Source organism: Procambarus clarkii, chromosome 6 (assembly GCF_040958095.1).
Source record: "Procambarus clarkii isolate CNS0578487 chromosome 6, FALCON_Pclarkii_2.0, whole genome shotgun sequence".
NCBI classification, from domain to species: Eukaryota; Metazoa; Arthropoda; class Malacostraca; order Decapoda; family Cambaridae; genus Procambarus; species Procambarus clarkii.
Genome location: NC_091155.1, coordinates 37997052 through 38023967, shown reverse-complemented (window position 1 = coordinate 38023967; position 26916 = coordinate 37997052). Strand labels below are relative to the sequence as shown.

The 26916-nt window shown below is 45.5% G+C and overlaps 2 protein-coding genes across 17 annotated transcripts in view; both read right to left on the bottom strand.

Annotated features, from left to right (window-relative positions):
* The window catches only part of LOC123754100 (CCHC-type zinc finger nucleic acid binding protein), an 89559-nt gene extending 75073 nt beyond the window's left edge, over positions 1 to 14486 (bottom strand). For 3 of the 12 annotated variants that reach the window (XM_045736266.1, XM_045736273.1, XM_045736270.1), the window contains exons 1-3: positions 12975 to 13130; positions 5423 to 5604; positions 3050 to 3109 (exon numbers count right to left, since the gene is read on the bottom strand). In XM_045736266.1, coding sequence (XP_045592222.1) covers positions 3050 to 3109; positions 5423 to 5525 — 163 coding nt within the window. In that variant the 5' untranslated portion in view covers positions 5526 to 5604; positions 12975 to 13130. The other 9 variants (XM_045736267.2, XM_045736269.2, XM_045736268.2 and 6 more) reach the window with 9 other exon arrangements.
* A 2331-nt stretch (positions 14487 to 16817) lies between these two features.
* Positions 16818 to 26916, bottom strand: part of LOC123754098 (uncharacterized) — a 76514-nt gene continuing 66415 nt past the window's right edge. For all 5 annotated transcript variants that reach the window (XM_069308395.1, XM_069308397.1, XM_045736262.2 and 2 more), the window contains 3 exons: positions 25282 to 25461; positions 22374 to 22487; positions 16818 to 21202 (listed from right to left, as the gene is read on the bottom strand). In XM_069308395.1, the coding sequence (XP_069164496.1) occupies positions 20985 to 21202; positions 22374 to 22487; positions 25282 to 25461 (512 nt within the window). In that variant the 3' untranslated portion in view covers positions 16818 to 20984. The remainder of the gene's footprint in view (positions 21203 to 22373; positions 22488 to 25281; positions 25462 to 26916) is intronic.

The following is a 26916-nucleotide window of genomic DNA, read 5'->3' as shown; positions in this document are numbered from 1 at the left end:
AGCAAGAGCACTGCCCACTCTTACAAGACGTTATCACATCCGACATAGCAAGAGCACTGCCCACTCTTACAAGACGTTATCACATCGAGTGGTAATTTGTCACGCCATAGTATCACATGTTAAACTTTTGCAGACATGGAAACAACGCCGATAGTAATTCGGGTATTGTTTTGGCCATGCTCGGACTGCTATTTACAACAAGTGCAGATAGTTGTGACCATCAATAAGATGCCATTTCCACAGGACCGCGGCAACGTGTACCCAGGTCGTTCAAGGCAGCCAGTCTCGACTCGCATTCCATGGATCAGTTTACTCCCGAGAAAACGTCTGTTATGACAAGACGAAGCCAAGTGTCATGTGCTCGTCAGGCTGGAGGATATTATGGTCCTAGACGAATGTTTCATTAGATATTGTTGTGAATGTTATCTTTGACTGTGTTACAAGTGACAAGATGATTTGGTGCAACATGAGTGGTCCAAAATACGATTCCCGTTGAATCGCACTTACGAGGTACAGTACTACAAGAAGTTTACACTGCTCGTTAGTGGTAAATGATCATATTGTGTGATAGATATTTAACCTAAGGTAATTATATGCAGAGAAATTGCATATACTATATAGTGTAAATAGTAAGAAAAGGAAAGAATGATTATAGTGTAACCAGGTGCCAGCAGTACAATCTTGTATTTCATATAAGCTTACAGTGTGCATTTGTCTACATTTGTATATAAATAAAGGTAAATAGTGGGGTGATTTTAAAGTTCTTTGAATACTGTTGTACTGTATTTCCCCAAAGTCATCAAGAGTTGTCATATTCTTCCAAGAGTCCAGCTACAATCAAAATAAGTGTCATGCATGACAACAGCCAGGCTGGTACACTTGGGCTCTGACAACTCTATATAAACACTTTCTCCGCGAAACTGAAATATGGATCTCGCTACTATTATACGCACATGTCGGGGTTTGTTCCCAGACGGAGGTTCAATCCCAATACCACCTTCCAATAAGCACAAGCTGAAAAGTATTTATTTAAATAATCTGAAATTGCAAAATATACTTTCTGGGAATACCAAATTACATGTAATAATTTCAGCACGTAGGTTAGGTCAGATCTTGCTAGCTCTTAACACCACTTGCACAAGAAGGATTCCTAGAACCTTTAACCCACCCAGGAGCCTCAACAATCCTAGTCTGGGATCCCTCTCCTTTAGGATGAAGGGGGTCAACATTAGCCAAAACAGCACAACTTGCTGGATCATTATCTCCACGGAAAGGAAGAATAGAGCAGGAGTAGTATCCAAGCAGACTCCAGGCGACAGGCCCAAAATTGCACACCTGTAAACAACATGTGTGTCAGCATCAGGGGCACCTGACAGCTGGGTGGACAGTGCTTTGGATTCGTAGTCCTGAGGTTCCGGGTTCAATCCCGGTGGAGGCAGAGACAAATGGGCAAAATGTTTCTTTCACCCTGATGTCCCTGTTACCTATCAGTAAACAGGTACCTGGGAGTTAGACAGCTGCTTATGGGCTGCTTCCTGGGGGTGTGTAACAAAAAGTCCTCGACCTCGGGGAACCTAAGCCCCAAAATCATCAAGATAACCTCAAGATCTAAATCCCAGAGAATCAACACACATCTTGAGCAAGGCTGAAGATGCAAACAAAGGTAGGCAAAGAAATAATAATAATTCCCACTAGCTGAGTTTACTTGCCCTGAGGCAGAGAGGAGAAAGCTGGCAGGCAGTAAATTTTCCCACATTCACAGGCAAGTGTGTACTTAATCCTTTAACTGCACATCACAACCATTGTCATTTTATCGATGGTGCGCACCACAATCACGGATGTTTTTTAGGTTTAGCGCAAGATTTAAACTCTTGTGGGTGTACGAGAGACTCGTCCTGTTCTTCAGGCCTTCCCTGTATGAAATGAGGCTATCCCTCAACCAAACACTTCAAATGGATGGGTAGACTAGCCAGTAGAACAATACTTGGTGGTCTCGTCGGTTGACATCTGATTTTGACATCAAGTACAGTACTCGTAGGTACTTGGCTGGGAAATGTCACGTGCCAAAAAGAGAGCAGAACCCGGATTCATAAACCAGTTACGCAAGTACTTACGAACGTGAACATCTTTCATCAATTTTTGATGGCTTTGGTTACATTTAATAAACAGTTTACAAGCGTGAAAACTTGCCAATCAACTGTTATTGTTATTGTTATGAACAGCCTTCTGGTGCTTTGCAGCTCATCAACTGTTTAATAATTATAAACAAAGCCGCCAAAGATTGAGGAAAGATGTACAGGGGCCAGAGTCACGAAGCAGTTACGCAAGCATTTACGAACATGTACATCTTTCCTCAATTTTTTATGGCTTTGGTTACATTTAATAAACAGTTTACAAGAGTGAAAACTTGCCAATCAACTGTTGTTATTGTTATGAACAGCCTCCTGGTGCTTTGCAGGTCATTAACTGTTTAATAATTGTAAACAAAGCTGCCAAAGATTGAGCAAAGATGTACACGTTCGTAAGTGCTTGCGTAACTGCTTCGCAAATCCGCGTCCAGGACATTAAGGAACAAATGAAATTGCACAGCTCGAAGACATTTAGTTTATAAAAGGTTTTACTGTATTGTAGTGTAATATTAATTGTACAAGACTAAGTGATATTGTTGTGGATGTCCGACTACTTCCAAAACTGTACATCTCCCAATCATGTGCCGTGTACTACCAAGTATGACCAGTTATTACCCGAGGATTTTACTCAATATTTCTTTGGATATTTTTCATTTGATAGAAAACATCATCTAGTAGCAAGACCAGCCAGGCTAAACCCACTATGGGAAGTAGAGAGGAGGAAGAGTGGGGAAGCAATTTATCAACAAAATACAATTTAAATATAATCCGTGCACACACACAACGTAACAGTCCCTAAAGATTCCTTTATTACAACTTGTAATAAAGTTGTCACATCTTGTTACAAAATTTTTAACACCTATTAGAATGTTGTTATAACTTGCTATATTGGTTGTTACAATTGTTAGAAGGCGTTAAACCTTGTTTGAATGTTGTAGCAACGTCGTAGTTTCGCCGTGTGCTTGTCGAGATGATCATTCCTGAGAAGAAAGGAGACTGGCAGACAAGTTTGGTACTGGGACAAGACAGTTTGAAAAAATACAAATCTTGGAGTGAACTGCCAACTAGCAAGCTCTGGCAACAAAGGTTCTATGACAAAATACTAAGGGGGATTCAAAATTGTCAAATACTGTAAACAATTTGACTAGTGATTATGCAACAGTTTATAGTACACACAGAAATCACAATTGCGTGATGCATCAAAAGAACAAATCCACAAGGGCCGTGACGAGGATTCGAACCTGCGTCCGAGAGCATCCCAGACGCTCCTTAATTGACTTGATCTCGGTCGATTAAGGCAGCGTCTGGGATGCTCTCGGACGCAGGTTCGAATCCTCGTCACGGCCCTTGTGGATTTGTTCAGTTTATAGTACTTGTCCGAGGCAGCTATTGGTGGTGATCACATGAATTCAATGACAGATTGGCTTGTACACCTTTGGCAGGCATGAATCAAAGGGTAGTGCTGGCTGGCTTCAAAATTTAAGGCATGTAATTAATTGGAGAAGATCTTTATCAACCCCAAGTGATGATATTGACAATTAACAAAAAAAACAGTTTAGCTAATAACATGAAATAAAAAATTCAAGTTACACAATGTTGAAGGCTTATCTAACACATTTTTCCCCAAGTATAAATTTGGGTATTATAATACAGCAAGAGAAAATTGCCAGCCCAGAAGGTTAGCAAATTATTATTTTTAGCTATTGTGCATGTCACTGCAGTCTGCTTTGTAGGCAAGGCTGCAAAGCAGAGCATAAAAAAAAATGGACTTTCTCTGCTCTACCACTTTTTAAAAAGTACGGCATCTATGTATGAGATACAACTTTTTTTTTGACTGGGTTCACAATCACCTTTTCAATTTAGTTTTAGAAAATAAACACAGCTTAGAATACAAACTATTTTAATAGACAATTTTAATCATTTTAATATTTCATCTCATCTTCACACAGAGATCACACTAATGTGATGCATCAAATGAACAAATCCACAAGGGCCGTGAAGAGGATTCGAACCTGCGTCCCTTGTCTGGGATGCTCCTGGACGCAGGTTCGAATCCTCGTCACGGCCCTTGTGGATTTGTTCATTTCATCTCTCATTTTCATGGGTTGGGGAGGCACTAGCCTGGTGAAAATATGTAGTGAAAGTCAGAGACATTAAAAGATGAAAACCTCTCGGCTATTCATTATATTCACACTATACTGGATAGTATCAAAGCAGTAACACTATCCTACTCCAGCAGCACTCCCACAGTTTCTCAACACCACGTGTACCACAGTGCTCCTTGTCAAATGTAATAAACAGTATATAAACCCATTCCTGCTTGATGGGGTTCTGGGAGTTCGTCTACTCCCCCAAGCCCGGCCCGAGGCCAGGCTTGACTTGAGAGTCACTTCCTACAAACCATTTTCACTCGGCCTTTTGTACTTGCAATATCTTGTGCATCATTCAATCTCTCTTCCTTTCATGCACACGAACAAGAAAACTCGTAAAAAATGCAGATGTAGCCAAATTCCTAAGAACTTGAACACAAGAATCAAGGACACTGCAGAAGGCTTACTGGCCCATACGAGGCAACTCTTATTTACATCACAGTTCATGTAAACAAAAAATAATAAACAAAAATTGAATTAAGAGTTACAGAATTCAATAAACTTTGCGGAAAATTTTAATGTGAAGCAAACCGTAATCTGACCCAAAAGAGGTGCATTATTCCTTAAATCTGCCTAATATAGGTAAAATTAGGTCAAAATAAAGTAAGCAACATAGTGTAACTTTATTATACGCAGACAAATTTAAGCAATTAGGAAAATGTAAAAGCTTTAGTAATTATTCAAAAAAGATCCTTGCTTGCTAGGCCCATGGCTGACAGTGTAACCATTAGGTATAACACCAACCCTCTTCCCAACCCATTCACTATTGGTTTTTAGCTACAAGTATTTCCTAAAACTTTTACCAACTGATAGTCATTCAAAAACTGAACTGGAATTAAATAGCAAAGATGTTTGTTTACAAACAACAAGTTCTTAAAAAGATCCTTAAACTGCTGCAATAGAGCAGCATGACAAAAATTCACAAGAAACTGGTTCTGCAGCTCTGGGCTAATTACAAAATATAGCAATTGCCCAACCATTAGAAAAGTTCTAGCTACAGTACTAATCATAACTTGTGTAGGCTTAACTACCAATACCAAGCCCTTCATTTCTGAAAAGTTTGGAAAAATTCATTGAGCTGCTTGGGAGTAATTGCCAAAGGTATATAATAAATCTATTGAAACTATGTTTGAAAAAACCTACCCCTGGGACCACCACGTCCCCTTGGACCAGGACCGCTACCCATGGGACACTCCCTAGCAAAGTGTCCCATTCGGTTGCATTTGTAGCACTTTGAGCCTGACATGACACCTCAGGCAATGACGACTCTCCTCTAAACTCTCCTCCTCACACGCTCCTCCTCCACCCTACTTGTTTTGCAGAATCTGGAAGGTACAATACTCCGTCATCTTTTCTGTACACCTTAGTCTATACACCGGATAAGATCATTTGTAAATGTCTCATGAAAGATATGAGAGTGAACTTGTAAACGTCAACACAAGCAAAATATATAAACTTGGGGGGGGTAGACCCAATAAAGAACATTCGGGAGAAGTTCTAAAAATAATGTCTCCACAAGAAACAGTAAGGAAATCCAAACAATTCTAAATATGCAATGAATATACTGTAGTTATATAAAGAGGAAACAATTACACACTAGCTAGTTGCACTATATTCATAGTTTACAATCAATCTAAAAATATGGATACCAAATTTATTCCATTATCTTTTAAAGGTGTGGCATGTCACCAAGATCAACGTTTACTGTACAGAATACATCAACCAACAGAGAACATCAGCCACGAAAGGTTCCAAACACGACATCCTTGCTGCCGACACGAGATACCTCTATGGTACCACAGTGGCAGCTTCACGTTTAACATGCATTACCACCAGTGTCTGTCCTCCAGGTAGTTGAAAATCCTATCCACATCTCCGTAACATGCCAAAATGAGCAAGAGGTAATCGGGTACCAATGGAAGACCGAAATTCAACTAGATCATGACCCTTCATTACTGTCTGTGAAGGTGCATATAACTATGATAACATGCAAACATTTTGTAATAGAGATGCTTACACAAACACCACGTACAATTACTCAAGGATTAAATTTCACCATATGGCAGCAAGTCGTCCATTATCAATGCCACAGTTTAACGAGCCAGATAAATTTTTGTCTGTATTTTTAATGTATTTTTGTTGCCTTGGAAGCCTAGATTATACACTACATTGCAAGATTTACTTGAAAAAACATTGATCAAATCTAAAGTACTTTTTTTTAAGGTCATAGTAACTATCCAAAAATATTCTGGAAATGTTGGAGTCCTGATCAACCAGGCTGTGACTTGTACGTCAAGCTGCGAGCAGCCGCGTCCAACAGCCTGGTTGACCAGTCCAGCAACGAGGAGGCCTGGTCAACCAGGCTGTGACTTGTACGTCAAGCTGCGAGCAGCCGCGTCCAACAGCCTGGTTGACCAGTCCAGCAACGAGGAGGCCTGGTCAACGACCGGGCCGCGGGGACGCTCAGCCCCACATCAAGGTAACCTCAAGGTAGGGAGTTGTTAACCAGTATTTTGTATTTGTTTTTGCTATGGAAATAATCAAATTAAAAAGTCATAGGAAAATGCATACTGTACAAGTTGTATATTTAAAATACCCTGTAGATATTGTTGAGGATTTTTCCATTTGATTTTTTTTTTTTTTTTTTTTTTTTTTTTTTTTTTTTGAGATATATACAAGAGTTGTTACATTCTTGTACGGCCACTAGTACGCGTAGCGTTTCGGGCAGGTCCCTGGAATACGATCCCCTGCCGCGAAGAATCGTTTTTTCATCCAAGTACTGTACACATTTTACTGTTGCGTTTAACAGAGGCTACAGTTAAGGAATTGCGCCCTGTTGTAATTTTGACAAAACTTGCAATTGAATAGACAACTTTGTAGGCTTTACAAGTCATACAGAAGATGTTGACCAATCCACACACTAGAAAATGAAGGGACAATGTTTCGTCGTCGACTTGAGAATGGTGCAGGACGGACCGAAACGTCGTCGTCCCTTCATTTTCTAGTGTGTGGATTGGTCAACATACTTCAGCCACGTTATTGTGACTCATCGCCTGCATACAGAAGATAATTTGAGAAACTTTTTTTTTAAACGAGATACAGTATGTACTGTAATTAACAAAATTTACTGCAGTAATATTTGTAAAAATTCAGAATTTTAAACAAATATAAAAATTCAACGGTTTGATAAACCCTGCTGTTGTTTTAATGACTAAATAAAACACAAAAACAAGAGTAAAACAATATAGTAGTGTACTAGGGTTCTCTTGAGAAGCAAAGCATTACGATACAATTCTGTAACAACATGGTTAAAAATTCAATTACTTTTATATAAGCAGTTCTCTATGGTCATGTGGTAAACCTTTGGTGGTCCATTCTTACAGTAAAATTTTACTATATTCAGCTAGCACTCTCTCTCGTTCACTCACGCGTGTAAATATGGCAGAACTCAAGTTAATGATTCATTACAAGTTTAACAATTAAATCGACAGAACCCAGATGCTGCACCATATTCCCGACAAACACAGGAGAGCTCGTGCGGACGAGCTGACACTACTTCCTGCCTTACAATCTACTTTAGTATTTTTTTCCACAAATTTGATGAATGGCCAGACCTTAGACCGTGATGTTGCAAACGGCAACATCAAAGGTAATGGTAGGTAAGAGAAGGTAACCAAGGAAGCCAGACTTTGTCAGGCTCAAACAATGAACTCGTACTACCAACCACAGGTACAGTAGTACAGTACAGGTACAGTAGTACACATCACAGGGACGATATTGATGTCGCAACAACACGTTATAGGGACGATATGGTCGACTAGACAAATATATCGCCTATCATTTTTTAACGAATCTATCACAATATGCAAACAAAAAATACGTTGATAGCATAAAATCTTATCAAAAAACATTCCAAGATTTTTTCATAAAAAATATTTAATTTCACACGCACAACCCTTCCTAAGTTATATAAAGTACACTGTTCAGTATGACGACTCAACCACACACCAGAAGATGAGGGGACGACGACATTTCGGTCCATCCTGGACTATCATCAAGTTGATTGTACATTATCAAGTCTACAATGGACTTGATAATGGTCCAGGATCGACCAAAACGTCTTCGTCCCCCTAATCTTCTGGTGTGTGGTTTAGTTGTATCTTCAGCCACGTTATTGCAACTCGTCGTCTGCACACTGTTCAGTACTTTGTTAGCATAAACGCATTTGATTACACCGATAAATTTGAAAGTAAGTAATTATCAAAAGGCGGCACCAAGCCGGGGAGACTATGTAGCACCAAGGTTGCTCCATGTTCAAAAGGTGCTAAATATCACCAACGATGCCAATACCAAAAGCACATAAGGCGAGCGATATCAAAGGGATCTGATTCACCAAGGATTCTATTGAGGGGACAAAATAACTGATGGCGATAAATTTGGAAAATTTACTTATCTATCAGCAATCCAATCTAAACATTTAAGGTTACTAAATACAGTAGTGAACATGTATAATGTTAAGAGAATGCTAGCAGGAAGCATCATTTGAGCATTGCACAGCTTCATTACGACGTTATCGATCTACAATGAAACTGAATTCTCAATATATTCATCAGCTCATTTAATATACTGTACATTTGTTTGGTTGAACCTTAATACAATAATTGCTTCTTTTCACAGAAGATGGATACTTCACGAATATCATGAGCTACTTGTTAAAATTACACACAGTATATGGAAAACATTAAAGATTAGTTCAAACCTGCACAGGAAAAATTGTATTTATTCAATATATAAGAGAGTACACATTGAGTTTATGAAATTATATAGCATCGATGCTTTTACATTCTTGTAAAGTCACTAATGTGCATAGCGTTTCGTAAAGAGTAATAACTCTGTGTGACCAGGAGGCATGGCAGAAATTTCAAAACGACCTGGATGAGAAGTAAAGATGCAATGGGAATTCTAAGCAAAAATTCTATTAACACAGAGATACTGCACTCCTGATACCATCTCCAGATTCAGTCTTAGACTTTACAAGTGATAGACGGTTGGAACAAGTTAGGTGAGAAGGTGGTGGAGGCCAAAACCGTCAGTAATTTCAAACCGTTATATGACAGTGTTGGGAAGACGGGACACCACGAGCGTAGCTCTTATCCTGTAACTACACTTAGGTAATTACGCTTCCTCTGCACCCTAAGGGGCGTAGCTAACTGACCCCACATGGTGTTCACACAAATGGGTTGCAATTCATTCTTCAGACACTGAACAGCAGTGTCCTAACAGCCTGGTTGAGCAGACCACCAACCAGTCGAGATCAGATGCTGGGCCAGACATTTTTTATTGGAATCACTTCAAGGTAACTTCATGGTATGAACATTTATTTACTGCGATTTATTATACAATATTATACTTAACCTCAAATTTAACCTAGAAAAAATTGATCAGTTATCTCTAGTATTTACATCAGTGGCTAGCACTTAATAATGCCTTGGCAAAACTTATAGTATTATAACTTAACCGAGTACCAGAATTATTTAACATCAGTTACAGTAACAAAATTGAGTGCAAATGGATGGGGAAACCCTGGGACAGATGAGGAACCACAACACAAGTACACAAGTTCACATGACAACAACAGGTTCAACACGAAATGTGTTATTATTAGGGATATAGCCACGTACTGGTTTGGAAACACCTGTGGACAAGTGCAGTTGACAGTCAACTATCATTAGAGATATAAACACTTTACAGGTTTCAAGAATAAAGTGGATAAATACACAAATAAGACACTGTGGAATTTAATGGAACTCACCAGGGAGGGGCCAACAGGCCTGGTGTGGTGCTTCCTAACTCATGCTTTATGCTTTTTTTCATTAATTTCAAGTTTCAGTTTCTTGTTAAACTAATAAACTTTTATTACTTTAACCTACTCTGTATTTATGTATAGAAAATAATATCTTGTACATACTGCACTGCGTATACCCTTGGTCGGGGTAAGGGATAAAACCTTTGAAGAACAGTGCAGCTCACAATCGGACAAATCAAATTCCTCGATTAGTCCGAGGCTTTCCTAGTCCGAGATGACTTCGTAGCCCACAATACCCACACAGCCATCGCAACCATGCTCATCCACTAATGGATGGCACCTCTCAACTGTCAATCAACTGTCCCCAGTTGAGAGGCGCGACCAAAGAGCCAAAGCTCAATCCCCGCAAGCACAAATAGGCGAGTACTAACTCCAGTAGCAACGTGTCAAGTTTCCTCTTGTACGCTTCCAACTCTGTTCCAGCAATATTTTCCATTTGTTGATAGGAGTTTTAAAGTAGCAAACTCCTGCCCATACTTCTCCAAGTGAACATAAAACTCCAAATAGATTGTACAATTCCAAGCAAATTTCACTTCAGTTCCATATCGGGTACTGCATGTTATAATTTATTACGTTGGTTCGAAATGTCGGGAGATCACTGCAGAGAGTGGCAAGCCGTCCATCACTGCAGAGAGTGGCAAGCCGTCCATCTCCATTTCAAAAACTTAAACAACTATACAGTATATGTAATCTGATCACCTGGAGAGGCACAAAACCAAAAGTACAATCCATATAAACAATCAGACTATAATGCTTACTGATAAATATGATAATGATAATCCCTTATCATAATAAACATGATAAATATTACTGAACATAGGGGTATCCCACAGCACAATACCGATAAGGTAGTAGCCCTTCCCCCATTATAATTGGATTGCCATAGGTCTAATAGGCTCTGAATCAGAGTATTAACCATATTTTTACAAATACCTAGTTTTCAAGCACCTTCACGCCCAGCAAAACTCCATCCACACCCGCACTTGTCCAGAATTCTTAAGTTCACCGTAGCGACTTGCTACCTAACCAATTAGTATACTTTTAATAATTAGCAATTATTATTAATTAGTTCAAACTGGCACTGAATCTTATGCTACCCACTCCCCCAATATATGTGCCTAACACATACAACGTCATTATAATTACTGCTATCAACTTGTATAGTTATGTTCAATGCAAATTTTGCCTTCTTAAAACCAGGCCGATATAACCAACCCAACTCGACGACAGACTCTTCAACATTAATATCGGCTATTCATCGACGAATAACATCCTACAGCACTTTTGCCCAGCTGGGAATAGAATAAACAAATCCTATGTTACATTTATCAATAAACATAATTCATACCATATTTTGTCATGCATTTCTGTAATTCATAATGAAACCATTTTATGAAAACTGTTTCAGCATCCAGACCATTGTGATGTAGGCGACTATGCCAAGACATCCAACAAGTACACAACGTCATCGGCAAACAACAGTGTAAAAAATCCCACGAAACAATTTGGTCACCTTATAGACCTGGAATATGTTGCTGGCTTCAACCTGGTGCTCATGTACACCACATCTTTTCAATAATAATACAGTAATAATAATAATTCATAGCGTGACGGAACAGGCAGCCAGAGCGTATACCTATAAATGTTAGGCTTATATTGCTCCCCCCCCCCCCCCCCCAAGGCTGCAACCCCACAACAAGCTAACTCGTTGTTACCTATTTACTGCTAGGTGAACAGGCGCATTAGGTGACAGGCAACGTGCCCAACCATTTCTGTCCCGCCTGGGATTCGAACCCGGAATTCTCGATAGTCAATCTAGAACGAACCCGACCACTATCGGGACCCTTTCTTTAATAACGTTATACATTACGTAGGTATTAGGACAAATGTCTATACATTTATATTAAAGACGAACTCAAACAAGCCTTTTCACAAATGTATTCTAACTGTAAAAACCCAATACATCAATAGACTAGGCTGCATTACCTTAGCTTAGGGTAGGAAGACAAAGCAGGTTTTTTAAATTCACTGCCGAACAACCTTGGGTACAACGCGACTACGCCAATCAAAAAATGGGCGTAATACCCATCTATCTGGAGCCTGGGCACCAACGCACTCAACAATGCCCGGATTACCGTCGATTACTCCGCATGCGCATTACCCGCTGCAACACCCAAGATAGCGCACATATATAACATACAAAATATAATATATAGCATTTTAAATCCACTGTGGCAACCTCAAGTGTCCAGACACCTTCGTTCTCGGCCCAAGTGCGTGCACTCTCCCCCGCTCCAATGTTGCACTCAACGACACGTAAAACACACTCAAGCTAATCTCCTGCACCACAAAATCTCTTTTTAAGTAGATTAAAACAGTCACATGTGCCACAACACACACCTGACACTCCATAATGCCAGTTATACTACAGGTATATTTTAGAACCAAACAACTTGGGAATATACACACTCGAGACCTCAGAGTGGAGGCAAGTGTGTCTAGAGTGCACACAGCGTGTGAGTGAGAATGAGTGCACGAGTGTAAAAGCAGTAACGCCCACCACCTTAGAGGTCCTCATAGAGTGCAAGAGTACCTCCCAGAGTGCACCTGCATGCGTATCTTCCCCAGAGTGAATGAGTGACGCCCCCACTGCCCAAACGCCTCCATTTAACCAGCAGAAACACATCCCCCGACGCACTCCATATACAGACAGACAGCCACACCATCTGTGCCACACCACCTGTGGCCACACCACCAGCTGCCGCCACTCCAGAGGGCCCAGGGGCCATATTCCTGCGGGAAAAGAGTGAAAGATAAAGGGTTTCTCACCAGTTTAACGCGTCGGGAAGGTCTGCCACGGGGATGTTGGGGCTAGACTGAGCGCTGATTGGCTGTTGGCCGGCCAGACTGAGCGCTGATTGGCTCCCGCCACTGCACACGGCACCTCGCTCCCGCTCCCGCCATTATGCACACGGCACAACTTTTTTCCCGCGCGCGCGCTCTCTTGTGTGTATCCACTCGCATCCACTCTGGCGTGTACTCTCTCACGCTCTCAGGTGTACTCTCACGCTCTCTGGTGTACACTCACGCTCTCTGGTGTACTCTCACGCTCTCTGGTGTACACTCACGCTCTCTGGTGTACTCTCACGCTCTCTGGTGTACTCTCACGCTCTCAGGTGTACTCTCACGCTCTCTGGTGTACACTCACGCTCTCTGGTGTACTCTCACGCTCTCTGGTGTACTCTCACGCTCTCAGGTGTACTCTCACGCTCTCTGGTGTACACTCACGCTCTCTGGTGTACTCTCACGCTCTCTGGTGTACTCTCACGCTCTCAGGTGTACTCTCACGCTCTCAGGTGTACTCTCACGCTCTCTGGTGTACACTCACGCTCTCTGGTGTACTCTCACGCTCTGGTGTACTCTCACGCTCTCTGGTGTACTCTCACGCTCTCTGGTGTACTCTCGCGCTCTCTGGTGTACTCTCACGCTCTCTGGTGTACTCTCACGCTCTCTGGTGTACTCTCACGCTCTCTGGTGTACTCTCGCGCTCTGGTGTACTCTCGCGCTCTCTGGTGTACTCTCACGCTCTCTGGTGTACTCTCGCGCTCTCTGGTGTACTCTCGCGCTCTCTGGTGTACTCTCACGCTCTCAGGTGTACTCTCACGCTCTCTGGTGTACTCTCACGCTCTCTGGTGTACTCTCACGCTCTTTGGTGTACTCTCACGCTCTCTGGTGTACTCTCACGCTCTCAGGCGTACTCTCACGCTCTCTGGTGTACTCTCACGCTCTCAGGTGTACTCTCGCGCTCTGGTGTACTCTCACGCTCTCTGGTGTACTCTCGCGCTCTCTGGTGTACTCTCACGCTCTCTGGTGTACTCTCACGCTCTCTGGTGTACTCTCGCGCTCTCTGGTGTACTCTCACGCTCTCTGGTGTACTCTCACGCTCTCAGGTGTACTCTCACGCTCTCATATCCACTCGTATGAATTCTCACGCACTTACATCCACTCATATCCACACTTTGATATGAGCTATCAAGGGGGCCTTGATAAGTGAGTGGACAGCGCTCTGGACTCGTAATCCTAGGGTTCCGGGTTCGATCCCCGGTGATGACAGAAACCAAAAATGGGCAGGGTTTCTTACACCCTGATGCACCTGTTCACTTAGCAAATAGGTACCTGGGAGTTAGACAGCTGTTGCGGGCTGCTTCCTAGGGATGTGTGAGCTCAAGGCAAGCACAATTAGATGAGTACACACACACGCGCGCATGCACAACACACACACACACACACACGCACACACACACACGCACACACGCACACACACGGGTCATTCAGTACGCTGCTGAATCAACCTTGGGGACGGGGGGGAGGGGAGGAGGGAGTTCAAGCTGCTAAATCTTCACATATACGCATTATAAACGCATATAAGATCAATTTTCTGTTCCCCCTACATGCAGTACTATTAAACCTTCTTAGCTACAGTTATTTATATATTAATTTATATACAAGAAGGTACTTTTGGGTTTATGAGAGGACATAGTATTGAATTGTTTACATTCTTGTAAAGCCACGAACACGCATATAGCGTTTCGGGCAAGGCCTTACTCTAATAGATAATTTTATGTAGGAAATTTGTCGCGAAATTGAAAAAGTTAATAGGTATGTTGTAAGAAAATTTTAAGAAAATTAGTAGGTACATTATAGTAAAATTTGAGGATTATTAATAGGTATATTGTAGCATAATTTGAGGATTATTTTTAGGTATATTGCAGTAAAATTTGCATTCATATGACAACCATTATATAAGATGATTGTAGTGATTATAATGGTGAAGTTATATGGCTTAGGTATATATTTTTGGGTAACATACGATACAGTGCATTAAGTAGAAAACTAAGTGGATGAAATTAGGTACTTTTTGGTTTTATTTTTGAATAAGGCGTAGGTTGGACAGCTTTTTAATTCACTAGGGAGTGAGTTCTATAGACTGGGTCCCTTTATTTATATAGAGTGTTTACACTGATTTAATTTGACTCTAGGGATATCAAAGAGATATTTATGTCTGGTGTGGTGATAATGGGTCCTATTACATCTGTCCAGGGGGAGTTTCAGAGCAGGATTTGCATTTAAGAAAAAGGTTTTGTAAATGTAGTTGACACAATGTGTGGAGGGAGTTAATATTTAGCAAGTTAAGGGATTTAAACAAGGGAGCTGAGTGTTGTCTGAAAGCAGAGTTTGTTATTATTGCTGATAGCAGATTTTTGCTGGGTGATGATGGGCTTGAGGTGGTTTGCAGTGGTTGAACTCCCATGCACAGATACCATAATTAAGATTGGCATAGATTAACGTGTAGTATAGTGAGAGGTGAGCAGAGTTTGGAACATAATATCTGCTTTTAGAGAGTATACCAACCGTTTTTAGACTTTTGGTTGTGTTGTATGTGGGTGCTGAAGACAAGTCTCTGAGACGTAATGTAAACAAGAGCCCCAGCAGGAGAGGACATAATGTAAACAAGAGCCCCAGCAGGAGAGGACATAATGTAAACAAGAGCCCCAGCAGGAGAGGACATAATGTAAACAAGAGCCCCAGCAGGAGAGGACATAATGTAAACAAGAGCCCCAGCAGGAGAGAACATAATGTAAACAAGAGCCCCAGCAGGAGAGAACATAATGTAAACAAGAGCCCCAGCAGGAGAGGACATAATGTAAACAAGAGCCCCAGCAGGAGAGAACATAATGTAAACAAGAGCCCCAGCAGGAGAGAACATAATGTAAACAAGAGCCCCAGTAGGAGAGGACATAATGTAAACAAGAGCCCCAGCAGGAGAGAACATAATGTAAACAAGAGCCCCAGCAGGAGAGAACATAATGTAAACAAGAGCCCCAGCAGGAGAGAACATAATGTAAACAAGAGCCCCAGCAGGAGAGGACATAATGTAAACAAGAGCCCCAGCAGGAGAGAACATAATGTAAACAAGAGCCCCAGCAGGAGAGGACATAATGTAAACAAGAGCCCCAGCAGGAGAGAACATAATGTAAACAAGAGCCCCAGCAGGAGAGGACATAATGTAAACAAGAGCCCCAGCAGGAGAGGACATAATGTAAACAAGAGCCCCAGCAGGAGAGGACATAATGTAAACAAGTGCCCCAGCAGGAGAGGACATAATGTAAACAAGTGCCCCAGCAGGAGAGGACATAATGTAAACAAGAGCCCCAGCAGGAGAGGACATAATGTAAACAAGAGCCCCAGCAGGAGAGGACATAATGTAAACAAGAGCCCCAGCAGGAGAGGACATAATGTAAACAAGAGCCCCAGCAGGAGAGGACATAATGTAAACAAGTGCCCCAGCAGGAGAGGACATAATGTAAACAAGTGCCCCAGCAGGAGAGGACATAATGTAAACAAGTGCCCCAGCAGGAGAGGACATAATGTAAACAAGTGCCCCAGCAGGAGAGGACATAATGTAAACAAGTGCCCCAGCAGGAGAGGACATAATGTAAACAAGTGCCCCAGCAGGAGAGGACATAATGTAAACAAGTGCCCCAGCAGGAGAGGACATAATGTAAACAAGTGCCCCAGCAGGAGAGGACATAATGTAAACAAGTGCCCCAGCAGGAGAGAACATAATGTAAACAAGTGCCCCAGTAGGATAGGAAATAATGTAAACAAAAATTCTTCTTAAACCATTTTATTTTTCTTTCTTACAAGTAATATAAAAAGAATTATTACAAATAAAGTAATTTTTAACAATGGAACACCAACAATGACGGCACAGGTAAAGGCTAAGTCAGACCATATGAAAAGGTTAGTTCAGCCCCTGGGCTAAGGTCAGGTCAGACTCTATGTTAAGGTAAGGTCAGACTCTGGGCTAAGGTCAGGTCAGACTCTATGTTAAGGTAAGGTCAGCCCCTGGGCTAAGGTATGGTCAGCCCCTGGGCTAAGGTATGGTCAGCCCCTGGGCTAAGGTAAGGTCAGACTCTGGGCTAAGGTAAGGTCAGCCCCTGGGCTAAGGTAAGGTCAGCCCCTGGGCTAAGGTAAGGTCAGCCCCTGGGCTAAGGTAAGGTCAGACTCTGGGCTAAGGTAAGGTCAGCCCCTGGGCTAAGGTAAGGTCAGCCCCTGGGCTAAGGTAAGGTCAGACTCTGGGCTAAGGTAAGGTCAGCCCCTGGGCTAAGGTAAGGTCAGCCCCTGGGCTAAGGTAAGGTCAGACTCTGGGCTAAGGTAAGGTCAGCCCCTGGGCTAAGGTAAGGTCAGCCCCTGGGCTAAGGTCAGGTCAGACTCTATGTTAAGGTAAGGTCAGACTCTATGTTAAGGTAAGGTCAGACTCTGGGCTAAGGTGAGGTCAGACTCTGGGCTAAGGTAAGGTCAGACTCTGGGCTAAGGTAAGGTCAGACTCTGGGCTAAGGTAAGGTCAGACTCTATGTTAAGGTCAGGTCAGACTCTATGTTAAGGTAAGGTCAGACTCTGGGCTAAGGTGAGGTCAGACTCTGGGCTAAGGTAAGGTCAGCCCCTGGGCTAAGGTAAGGTCAGCCCCTGGGCTAAGGTCAGGTCAGTCTCTATGTTAAGGTAAGGTCAGACTCTGGGCTAAGGTAAGGCCAGCCCCTGGGCTAAGGTGAGGTCAGACTCTGGGCTAAGGTAAGGTCAGACTCTGGGCTAAGGTGAGGTCAGACTCTGGGCTAAGGTAAGGTCAGCCCCTGGGCTAAGGTAAGGTCAGCCCCTGGGCTAAGGTCAGGTCAGACTCTATGTTAAGGTAAGGTCAGACTCTGGGCTAAGGTGAGGTCAGACTCTGGGCTAAGGTAAGGTCAGACTCTGGGCTAAGGTGAGGTCAGACTCTGGGCTAAGGTAAGGTCAGACTCTGGGCTAAGGTAAGATCAGACTCTGGGCTAAGATAAGGTCAGACTCTGGGCTAAGGTAAGGTCAGACTCTGGGCTAAGGTAAGGTCAGACTCTATGCTAAGGTAAGGTCAGACTCTGAGCTAAGGTTAGGTCAGTCTCTGGGCTAAGGTAAGGTCAGACTCTGGGCTAAGGTCAGGTCAGACTCTATGTTAAGGTCAGGTCAGACTCTGTGTTAAGGTAAGGTCAGACTCTGAGCTAAGGTAAGGTCAGTCTCTGGGCTAAGGTAAGGTCAGACTCTGGGCTAAGGTAAGGTCAGCCCCTGGGCTAAGGTAAGGTCAGACTCTGGGCTAAGGTAAGGTCAGATCCTGGGTTAAGGTATGTTAAGACCCTGAACAAATCCTTTGCTCTAACAATGGACTGTATCAGTGGTTCTCGTGTGTGATTTAGTCAGCAATATCTGATCTCTGTACATACTCTTGATTACGTGAGTAACGAATGCTACAATTAAAAAAAATGATGTATTGAATTTTTCTTAGTTACTTCTGTACTGTATAAGTATATATAATATATTTATATACCTCAATTTCATGACATGGCATACATACTTACATACCACACTATAGAATGTACATAAATTCTCTAAATAACATGGAAAGATGGATAATTACATTAATTCCGGGCCTTAGAAACCTCTAACATTCAAAAATCACATTTTACATTCTCTCAAAAAAGGGGAATATGATTAAAATGTACAAATGAATGAAAGGGTAAATATATTACAAAGAATATATATCAACAGGATACTAAATATATCAACACGAAATGAATCATGAAAGAATGAGTACAAATTTCATAAGTTTAGATTGAAAAATAAAAAATAAATTAGATGTAGTGTTGTCGATTTATGGATTTATAGAGAAGGTAGCGGTGGGTGTTGTCGTCTACGCGAGCGCCAGAAGGTAGCGGTGGGTGTTGTCGTCTACGAGAGCCCCAGAAGGTAGCGGTGGGTCTTGTCGTCTACGAGAGCCCCAGAAGGTAGCGGTGGGTGTTGTCGTCTACGAGAGCCCCAGAAGGTAGCGGTGGGTCTTGTCGTCTACGAGAGCCCCAGAAGGTAGCGGTGGGTGTTGTCGTCTACGAGGCCCCCAGAAGGTAGCGGTGGGTGTTGTCGTCTACGAGAGCCCCAGAAGGTAGCGGTGGGTGTTGTCGTCTACGAGGCCCCCAGAAGGTAGCGGTGGGTGTTGTCGTCTACGAGGCCCCCAGAAGGTAGCGGTGGGTGTTGTCGTCTACGCGAGCCCCAGAAGGTAGCGGTGGGTGTTGTCGTCTACGAGAGCCCCAGAAGGTAGCGGTGGGTGTTGTCGTCTACGAGAGCCCCAGAAGGTAGCGGTGGGTGTTGTCGTCTACGAGAGCCCCAGAAGGTAGCGGTGGGTGTTGTCGTCTACGAGAGCCCCAGAAGGTAGCGGTGGGTGTTGTCGTCTACGCGAGCCCCAGAAGGTAGCGGTGGGTGTTGTCGTCTACGTGAGCCCCAGAAGGTAGCGGTGGGTGTTGTCGTCTACGAGAGCCCCAGAAGGTAGCGGTGGGTGTTGTCGTCTACGAGAGCCCCAGAAGGTAGCGGTGGGTGTTGTCGTCTACGCGAGCCCCAGAAGGTAGCGGTGGGTGTTGTCGTCTACGCGAGCCCCAGAAGGTAGCGGTGGGTGTTGTCATCTACGCGAGCCCCAGAAGGTAGCGGTGAGTGTTGTCGTCTACGAGAGCCCCAGAAGGTAGCGGTGGGTGTTGTCGTCTACGAGAGCCCCAGAAGGTAGCGGTGAGTGTTGTCGTCTACGTGAGCCCCAGAAGGTAGCGGTGGGTCTTGTCGTCTATGAGGCCCCCAGAAGGTAGCGGTGGGTCTTGTCGTCTACGAGAGCCCCAGAAGGTAGCGGTGGGTGTTGTCGTCTACGAGAGCCCCAGAAGGTAGTGGTGGGTCTTGTCGTCTACGAGAGCCCCAGAAGGTAGCGGTGGGTCTTGTCGTCTACGAGGCCCCCAGAAGGTAGTGGTGGGTCTTGTCGTCTACGCGAGCCCCAGAAGGTAGTGGTGGGTGTTGTCGTCTACGCGAGCCCCAGAAGGTAGCGGTGAGTGTTGTCGTCTACGTGAGCCCCAGAAGGTAGCGGTGGGTCTTGTCGTATACGAGAGCCCCAGAAGGTAGCGGTGGGTGTTGTCGTCTACGAGAGCCCCAGAAGGTAGCGGTGGGTGTTGTCGTCTACGAGAGCCCCAGAAGATAGCGGTGGGTCTTGTCGTATACGAGAGCCCCAGAAGGTAGCGGTGAGTGTTGTCGTCTACGAGAGCCCCAGAAGGTAGCGGTGGGTGTTGTCGTCTACGAGAGCCCCAGAAGGTAGCGGTGGGTGTTGTCGTCTACGAGAGCCCCAGAAGGTAGTGGTGGGTCTTGTCGTCTACGAGGCCCCCAGAAGGTAGCGGTGGGTGTTGTCGTCTACGAGAGCCCCAGAAGATAGCGGTGGGTCTTGTCGTATACGAGAGCCCCAGAAGGTAGCGGTGAGTGTTGTCGTCTACGAGAGCCCCAGAAGGTAGCGGTGGGTGTTGTCGTCTACGAGAGCCCCAGAAGGTAGCGGTGGGTGTTGTCGTCTACGAGAGCCCCAGAAGGTAGTAGTGGGTCTTGTCGTCTACGCGAGCCCCAGAAGGTAGGGTGGGTCTTGTCATCTACGCGAGCCCTAGAAGGTAGTGGTGGGTCTTGTCGTCTACGCGAGCCCTAGAAGGCAGCGGTGGGTCTTGTCGTCTACGCGAGCCCCAGAAGGTAGTGGTGGGTCTTGTCGTCTACGTGAGCCCCAGAAGGCAGCGGTGGGTCTTGTCGTCTACGCGAGCCCCAGAAGGTAGTGGTGGGTCTTGTCGTCTACATGAGCCCCAGAAGGCAGCGGTGGGTCTTGTCGTCTACGCGAGCCCCAGAAGGTAGTGGTGGGTCTTGTCGTCTACGTGAGCCCCAGAAGGCAGCGGTGGGTCTTGTCGTCTACGCTAGCCTCGATCAGAAGGTAGCGATTGGTCTGTAAAGACCCATGTCTCCACAAAGACGCAGACGGAGGGCGGGAATAGCCTTAACCGCCTGGTGGATGCAGGTAAGGAAGCTGGAACAGTCACAGAGGAGAACGTAGTGGAGACAGCCGTTCTGAGGCTTCGACTTGTGTAGCGTCAGCCGCCGAAGACCCACTTCGTTGGTGAGGCTCTTGTAAAGAGTCTTTGCTCCTGGGGGGGGGATAAACATACACTTAGTATTCTTACGAATAGACGTTTCATTTTACTGTTGCTATTATTGATGTGAAAGAGGTTGATATTGATTATGACTGCAATATTGAACTGGAGATTGGTAACTCATCTGTCTAGTTCAGCTAGATTGTGTCCCACTCATCTCTCCAGGTCAGTGATTCACCTGTTATGGCCAGCGACTCACTTGTCCAGGCCAGCGACTCACTTGTCCAGGCCAGCGACTCACTTGTCCAGGCCAGCGACTAACCTGTCCAGGCCAGCGACTAACCTGTCCAGGCCAGCGACTCACCTGTCCAGGCCAGCGACTAACCTGTCCAGGCCAGCGACTAACCTGTCCAGGCCAGCGACTCACCTGTCCAGGCCAGCGACTAACCTGTCCAGGCCAGCGACTCACTTGTCCAGGCCAGCGACTAACCTGTCCAGGCCAGCGACTCACTTGTCCAGGCCAGAGACTAACCTGTCCAGGCCAGCGACTCACCTGTCCAGGCCAGTGACTAACCTGTCCAAGCCAGCGACTAACCTGTCCAGGCCAGTGACTCACCTGTCCAGGCCAGCGACTCACTTGTCCAAGCCAGCGACTAACCTGTCCAGGCCAGTGACTCACCTGTCCAGGCCAGTGACTAACCTGTCCAGGCCAGCGACTAACCTGTCCAGGCCAGCGACTCACTTGTCCAGGCCAGCGACTCACCTGTCCAGGCCAGCGACTCACCTGTCCAGGCCAGCGACTCACCTGTCCAGGCCAGCGACTCACCTGTCCAGGCCAGTGACTCACCTGTCCAGGACAGCGACTCACCTGTCCAGGCCAGTGACTCACCTGTCCAAGCCAGCGACTCACCTGTCCAGGCCAGCGACTAATCTGTCCAGGACAGCGACTAATCTGTTCAGGCCAGCGACTAACCTGTCCAGGCCAGTGACTAACCTGTCCAGGCCAGTGACTAACCTGTCCAGGCCAGCGACTAACCTGTCCAGGCCAGCGACTAACCTGTCCAGGCCAGCGACTAGCCTGTCCAGGCCAGCGACTAACCTGTCCAGGCCAGCGACTAACCTGTCCAGGCCAGCGACTAACCTGTCCAGGCCAGCGACTAACCTGTCCAGGCCAGCGACTAACCTGTCCAGGCCAGCGACTAACCTGTCCAGACCTTCAACTCACCGGTCCAAGCCAGCCAGTTCCGTTCGAACTTGACTCCGTCGTCTCCCTCGAAGACTTTGAAGACGGTTATAATATAACCAGTTGAGGCCGTCGTCGCCTTGCGCGGGATTTTCTCTGTGGGATACGAGACTAAGAATATTTACGTCTGGGATAAATATATTACATATACTAATAATTCCAGCTGTCGGTGACAGGAAGCTCGTCGATGTTCAGCCTTCCGCTGGATACAACCCAATACAGTTGTCTAAACCCCCGGGTAGGTGTTTACTGCAAGGTGAACAGGAGCATCAGATGAAGAGAAACATGTCCAACCATTTCTGTCCGGCCTTGGCATGCTATAGCCGACTGCGCTACGACATGGTAAAATAATTGCAACCTGGAGTTGCAAATGATATTCAGCTTTTAGGGAGGACAATAACACGAAAACAGGACAAAGTGAGCAGGTGTTATGAGGTAATACTTAAAATTAAGGGAGATATGACAACATAAATGAAGTGTTGAAAAGTTATGAAAATAACTGATAATGTAACAAGACCTGCTTTAACAGTACAATGAAAGGTTGATTTAAGGAGATGTATGGATAACGCGACCCTGAAAGGGGGGGGGGGGGACGAGCCAAAGTGGCGACCATATAGGGACAAGCAGGAGCCCACATACCCAGGGGGGGACGAGCCAAAGTGGCGACCATATAGGGACAAGCAGGAGCCCACATACCCAGGGGGGGACGAGCCAAAGTGGCGACCATATAGGGACAAGCAGGTGCCCACATACCCAGGGGGGGGGACGAGCCAAAGTGGCGACCATAAAGGGACAAGCAGGTACCCACATACCCAGGGGGGGACGAGCCAAAGTGGCGACCATATAGGGACAAGCAGGTGCCCACATACCCAGGGGGGGGGACGAGCCAAAGTGGCGACCATATAGGGACAAGCAGGAGCCCACATACCCAGGGGGGGACGAGCCAAAGTGGCGACCATATAGGGACAAGCAGGTGCCCACATACCCAGGGGGGGGACGAGCCAAAGTGGCGACCATAAAGGGACAAGCAGGTGCCCACATACCCAGGGGGGGACGAGCCAAAGTGGCGACGATATAGGGACAAGCAGGAGCCCACATACCCAGGGGGGGACGAGCCAAAGTGGCGACCATATAGGGACAAGCAGGTGCCCACATACCCAGGGGGGGACGAGCCAAAGTGGCGACCATAAAGGGACAAGCAGGTGCCCACATACCCAGGGGGTACGAGCCAAAGTGGCGACCATAAAGGGACAAGCAGGTGCCCACATACCCAGGGGGGGGGGACGAGCCAAAGTGGCGACCATATAGGGACAAGCAGGAGCCCACATACCCAGGGGGGGACGAGCCAAAGTGGCGACCATAAAGGGACAAGCAGGTGCCCACATACCCAGGGGGGGGACGAGCCAAAGTGGCGACCATAAAGGGACAAGCAGGTGCCCACATACCCAGGGGGGGACGAGCCAAAGTGGCGACCATATAGGGACAAGCAGGAGCCCACATACCCAGGGGGGGACGAGCCAAAGTGGCGACCATATAGGGACAAGCAGGTGCCCACATACCCAGGGGGGGGGACGAGCCAAAGTGGCGACCATAAAGGGACAAGCAGGTGCCCACATACCCAGGGGGGACGAGCCAAAGTGGCGACCATAAAGGGACAAGCAGGTGCCCACATACCCAGGGGGGGGGGAGACGAGCCAAAGTGGCAACCATAAAGGGACAAGCAGGTGCCCACATACCCACATACCCAGGGGGGGGGGAGACGAGCCAAAGTGGCGACCATAAAGGGACAAGCAGGTGCCCACATACCCAGGGGGGGACGAGCCAAAGTGGCGACCATAAAGGGACAAGCAGGTGCCCACATACCCAGGGGGGGACGAGCCAAAGTGGCGACCATAAAGGGACAAGCAGGTGCCCACATACCCAGGGGGGGGGAGACGAGCCAAAGTGGCGACCATAAAGGGACAAGCAGGTGCCCACATACCCACATACCCAGGGGGGGGGGGAGACGAGCCAAAGTGGCGACCATAAAGGGACAAGCAGGTGCCCACATACCCACATACCCAGGGGGGGGGGAGACGAGCCAAAGTGGCGACCATAAAGGGACAAGCAGGTGCCCACATACCCAGGGGGGGGAGACGAGCCAAAGTGGCAACCATAAAGGGACAAGCAGGTGCCCACATACCCAGGGGGGGGGAGACGAGCCAAAGTGGCGACCATAAAGGGACAAGCAAGAGCCCACATACCCAGGGGGGGGGGACGAGCCAAAGTGGCGACCATAAAGGGACAAGCAAGAGCCCACATACCCAGGGGGGGGGGGGGAGACGAGCCAAAGTGGCGACCATAAAGGGACAAGTAGGAGCCCACATACCCAGGGGGGGACGAGCCAAAGTGGCGACTATAAAGTGACAAGCAGGAGCCCACATACCCAGGGGGGGGGACGAGCCAAAGTGGCGACCATAAAGGGACAAGTAGGAGCCCACATACCCAGGGGGGGACGAGCCAAAGTGGCAACCATAAAGGGACAAGCAGGAGCCCACATACCCAGGGGGGGACGAGCCAAAGTGGCGACCATAAAGGGACAAGTAGGAGCCCACATACCCAGGGGAGGGACGAGCCAAAGTGGCGACCATAAAGGGACAAGCAGGTGCCCACATACCCAGGGGGGGGGACGAGCCAAAGTGGCGACCATAAAGGGACAAGCAGAAGCCCACATACCCAGGGGGGGGAAGAGCCAAAGTGGCGACCATAAAGGGAGAAGCAGGTGCCCACGTACCCAGGGGGGGGACGAGCCAAAGTGGCGACCATATAGGGACAAGCAGGAGCCCACATACCCAGGGGGGGGGACGAGCCAAAGTGGCGACCATATAGGGACAAGCAGGAGCCCACATACCCAGGGGGGGACGAGCCAAAGTGGCGACCTCCTCGAAGGTGTCGAAGTAGTGGGGGCAGGTGAAGCCGGTCTTGGCCGGGTCAAGGGCAGTGAGGCTGTGGTTCCGGACCTTAGCAATGACCTGATGGGCGTCACACTGCCGCCCGTCCACCACCCACATCATCATGAACGGGAATTCCACTGTATGAAGTAAAGGAAGACATAGTGAAAGTTGGTATCCATAGTGGTATATAAAGTGCTTTTTATAACTAGTTATCACTCAGTGGTGTAGCCTTACTTCCCTAGTTGTGATATCTCTCAGTGGTAGTGATATCATATTGACCCCTTCACATCTGTGTAGCTCTGGGAGGTGTAATCTGACCCTCTGTATTTATGCCTAAATACAATATTATTGTTTCCCCTTGTGAAAATCCGTTCTCTTTGTAGCTTTTGAGATCCATCATAGAAAATGGCATCATGAATTTATTTATTTAATAATAATAATAATATTTTATTTAGGAAAAGTGCATACATAGATGCAGAGTTACAAGCATACTGTTGGATTTATAGATAGAGGTAGTACATACAATACATAAAGCCACTAATATGTATAGAGTTTCGGGCAAGGGGTGTGGGGGAAAAAGACTTAGACTATATAAAACTTGATAGTAATTAGGAATAAAGTATAAATTGTGTTGAAAAAAGGGAATAAAAAGAAGGAAAAAAAGTGGGGGGGGGGGAACATGGCAATTTGTTGTCAACTACCATTTTAAGCTGTCATTGCAATCAATCATAGCTACCTATGTGCTTTAATATACTGTACCTATAATTTTCTCTCATCTTTTTTTTTCATTTCATGTAATCTGTTATCATTTTTTTGTCTATAAATTTTGCAAGTATTTACCTCCTTAAAATTTTCTTAGATTAAGGACCTGCCCGAAACGCTGCGCGTGCTAGTGGCTTTACAAGACTGTAATTACCATAATTGTATCCTCACATTCCTTTGTACATTCTTGTATATGCATAAATAAAATAAAATAAAAAAAATTAGAATAGCAAGACATGGGTTGACATTTAGGGGTAAGGTAGGTTACATGGAGTTAATTAGGTAGTACTTAGTTCTAGTCATAAACTGGTTGAGAGAGGTACAGTCTTTAACATGGTTGGGAAGGTCATTCCACATTCTGGGCCCCTTGATTTGTAGAGCATTTCTAGTTTGGTTAAGACGTACTCTAGGAATATCAAATAGGTATTTGTTTCTGGTGTGGTGCTCATGGGTTCTGTTACAACCTTCTAGGAAGCTTTTAAGATCAGGATTGGCATTACAGTTCAGAGTTTTATATATGTATAATACACATGAGAGAATAATGTGCAGTGACTTAATATCTAACATATTCAGAGATTTGAGTAAGGGTACCGAGTGATGTCTGGGGCCAGAGGGAATACTTAAATCCATTAATAAAAAACATGACCTTGAGAAGAAGTATAGGTTAGGAATTGTCTCCAAAGAATTCTCAAAGAATTACTCGTTATTGCTATCTATTATCGTTATTGCTCTATTATTATTGCTTTATTACACATCTTATTCTTTTTACCCATTAGTTTTAAGCTTTAGTCATTAATGTTTTTCCTGCCCGAAACGCTTTGCGTAATAGT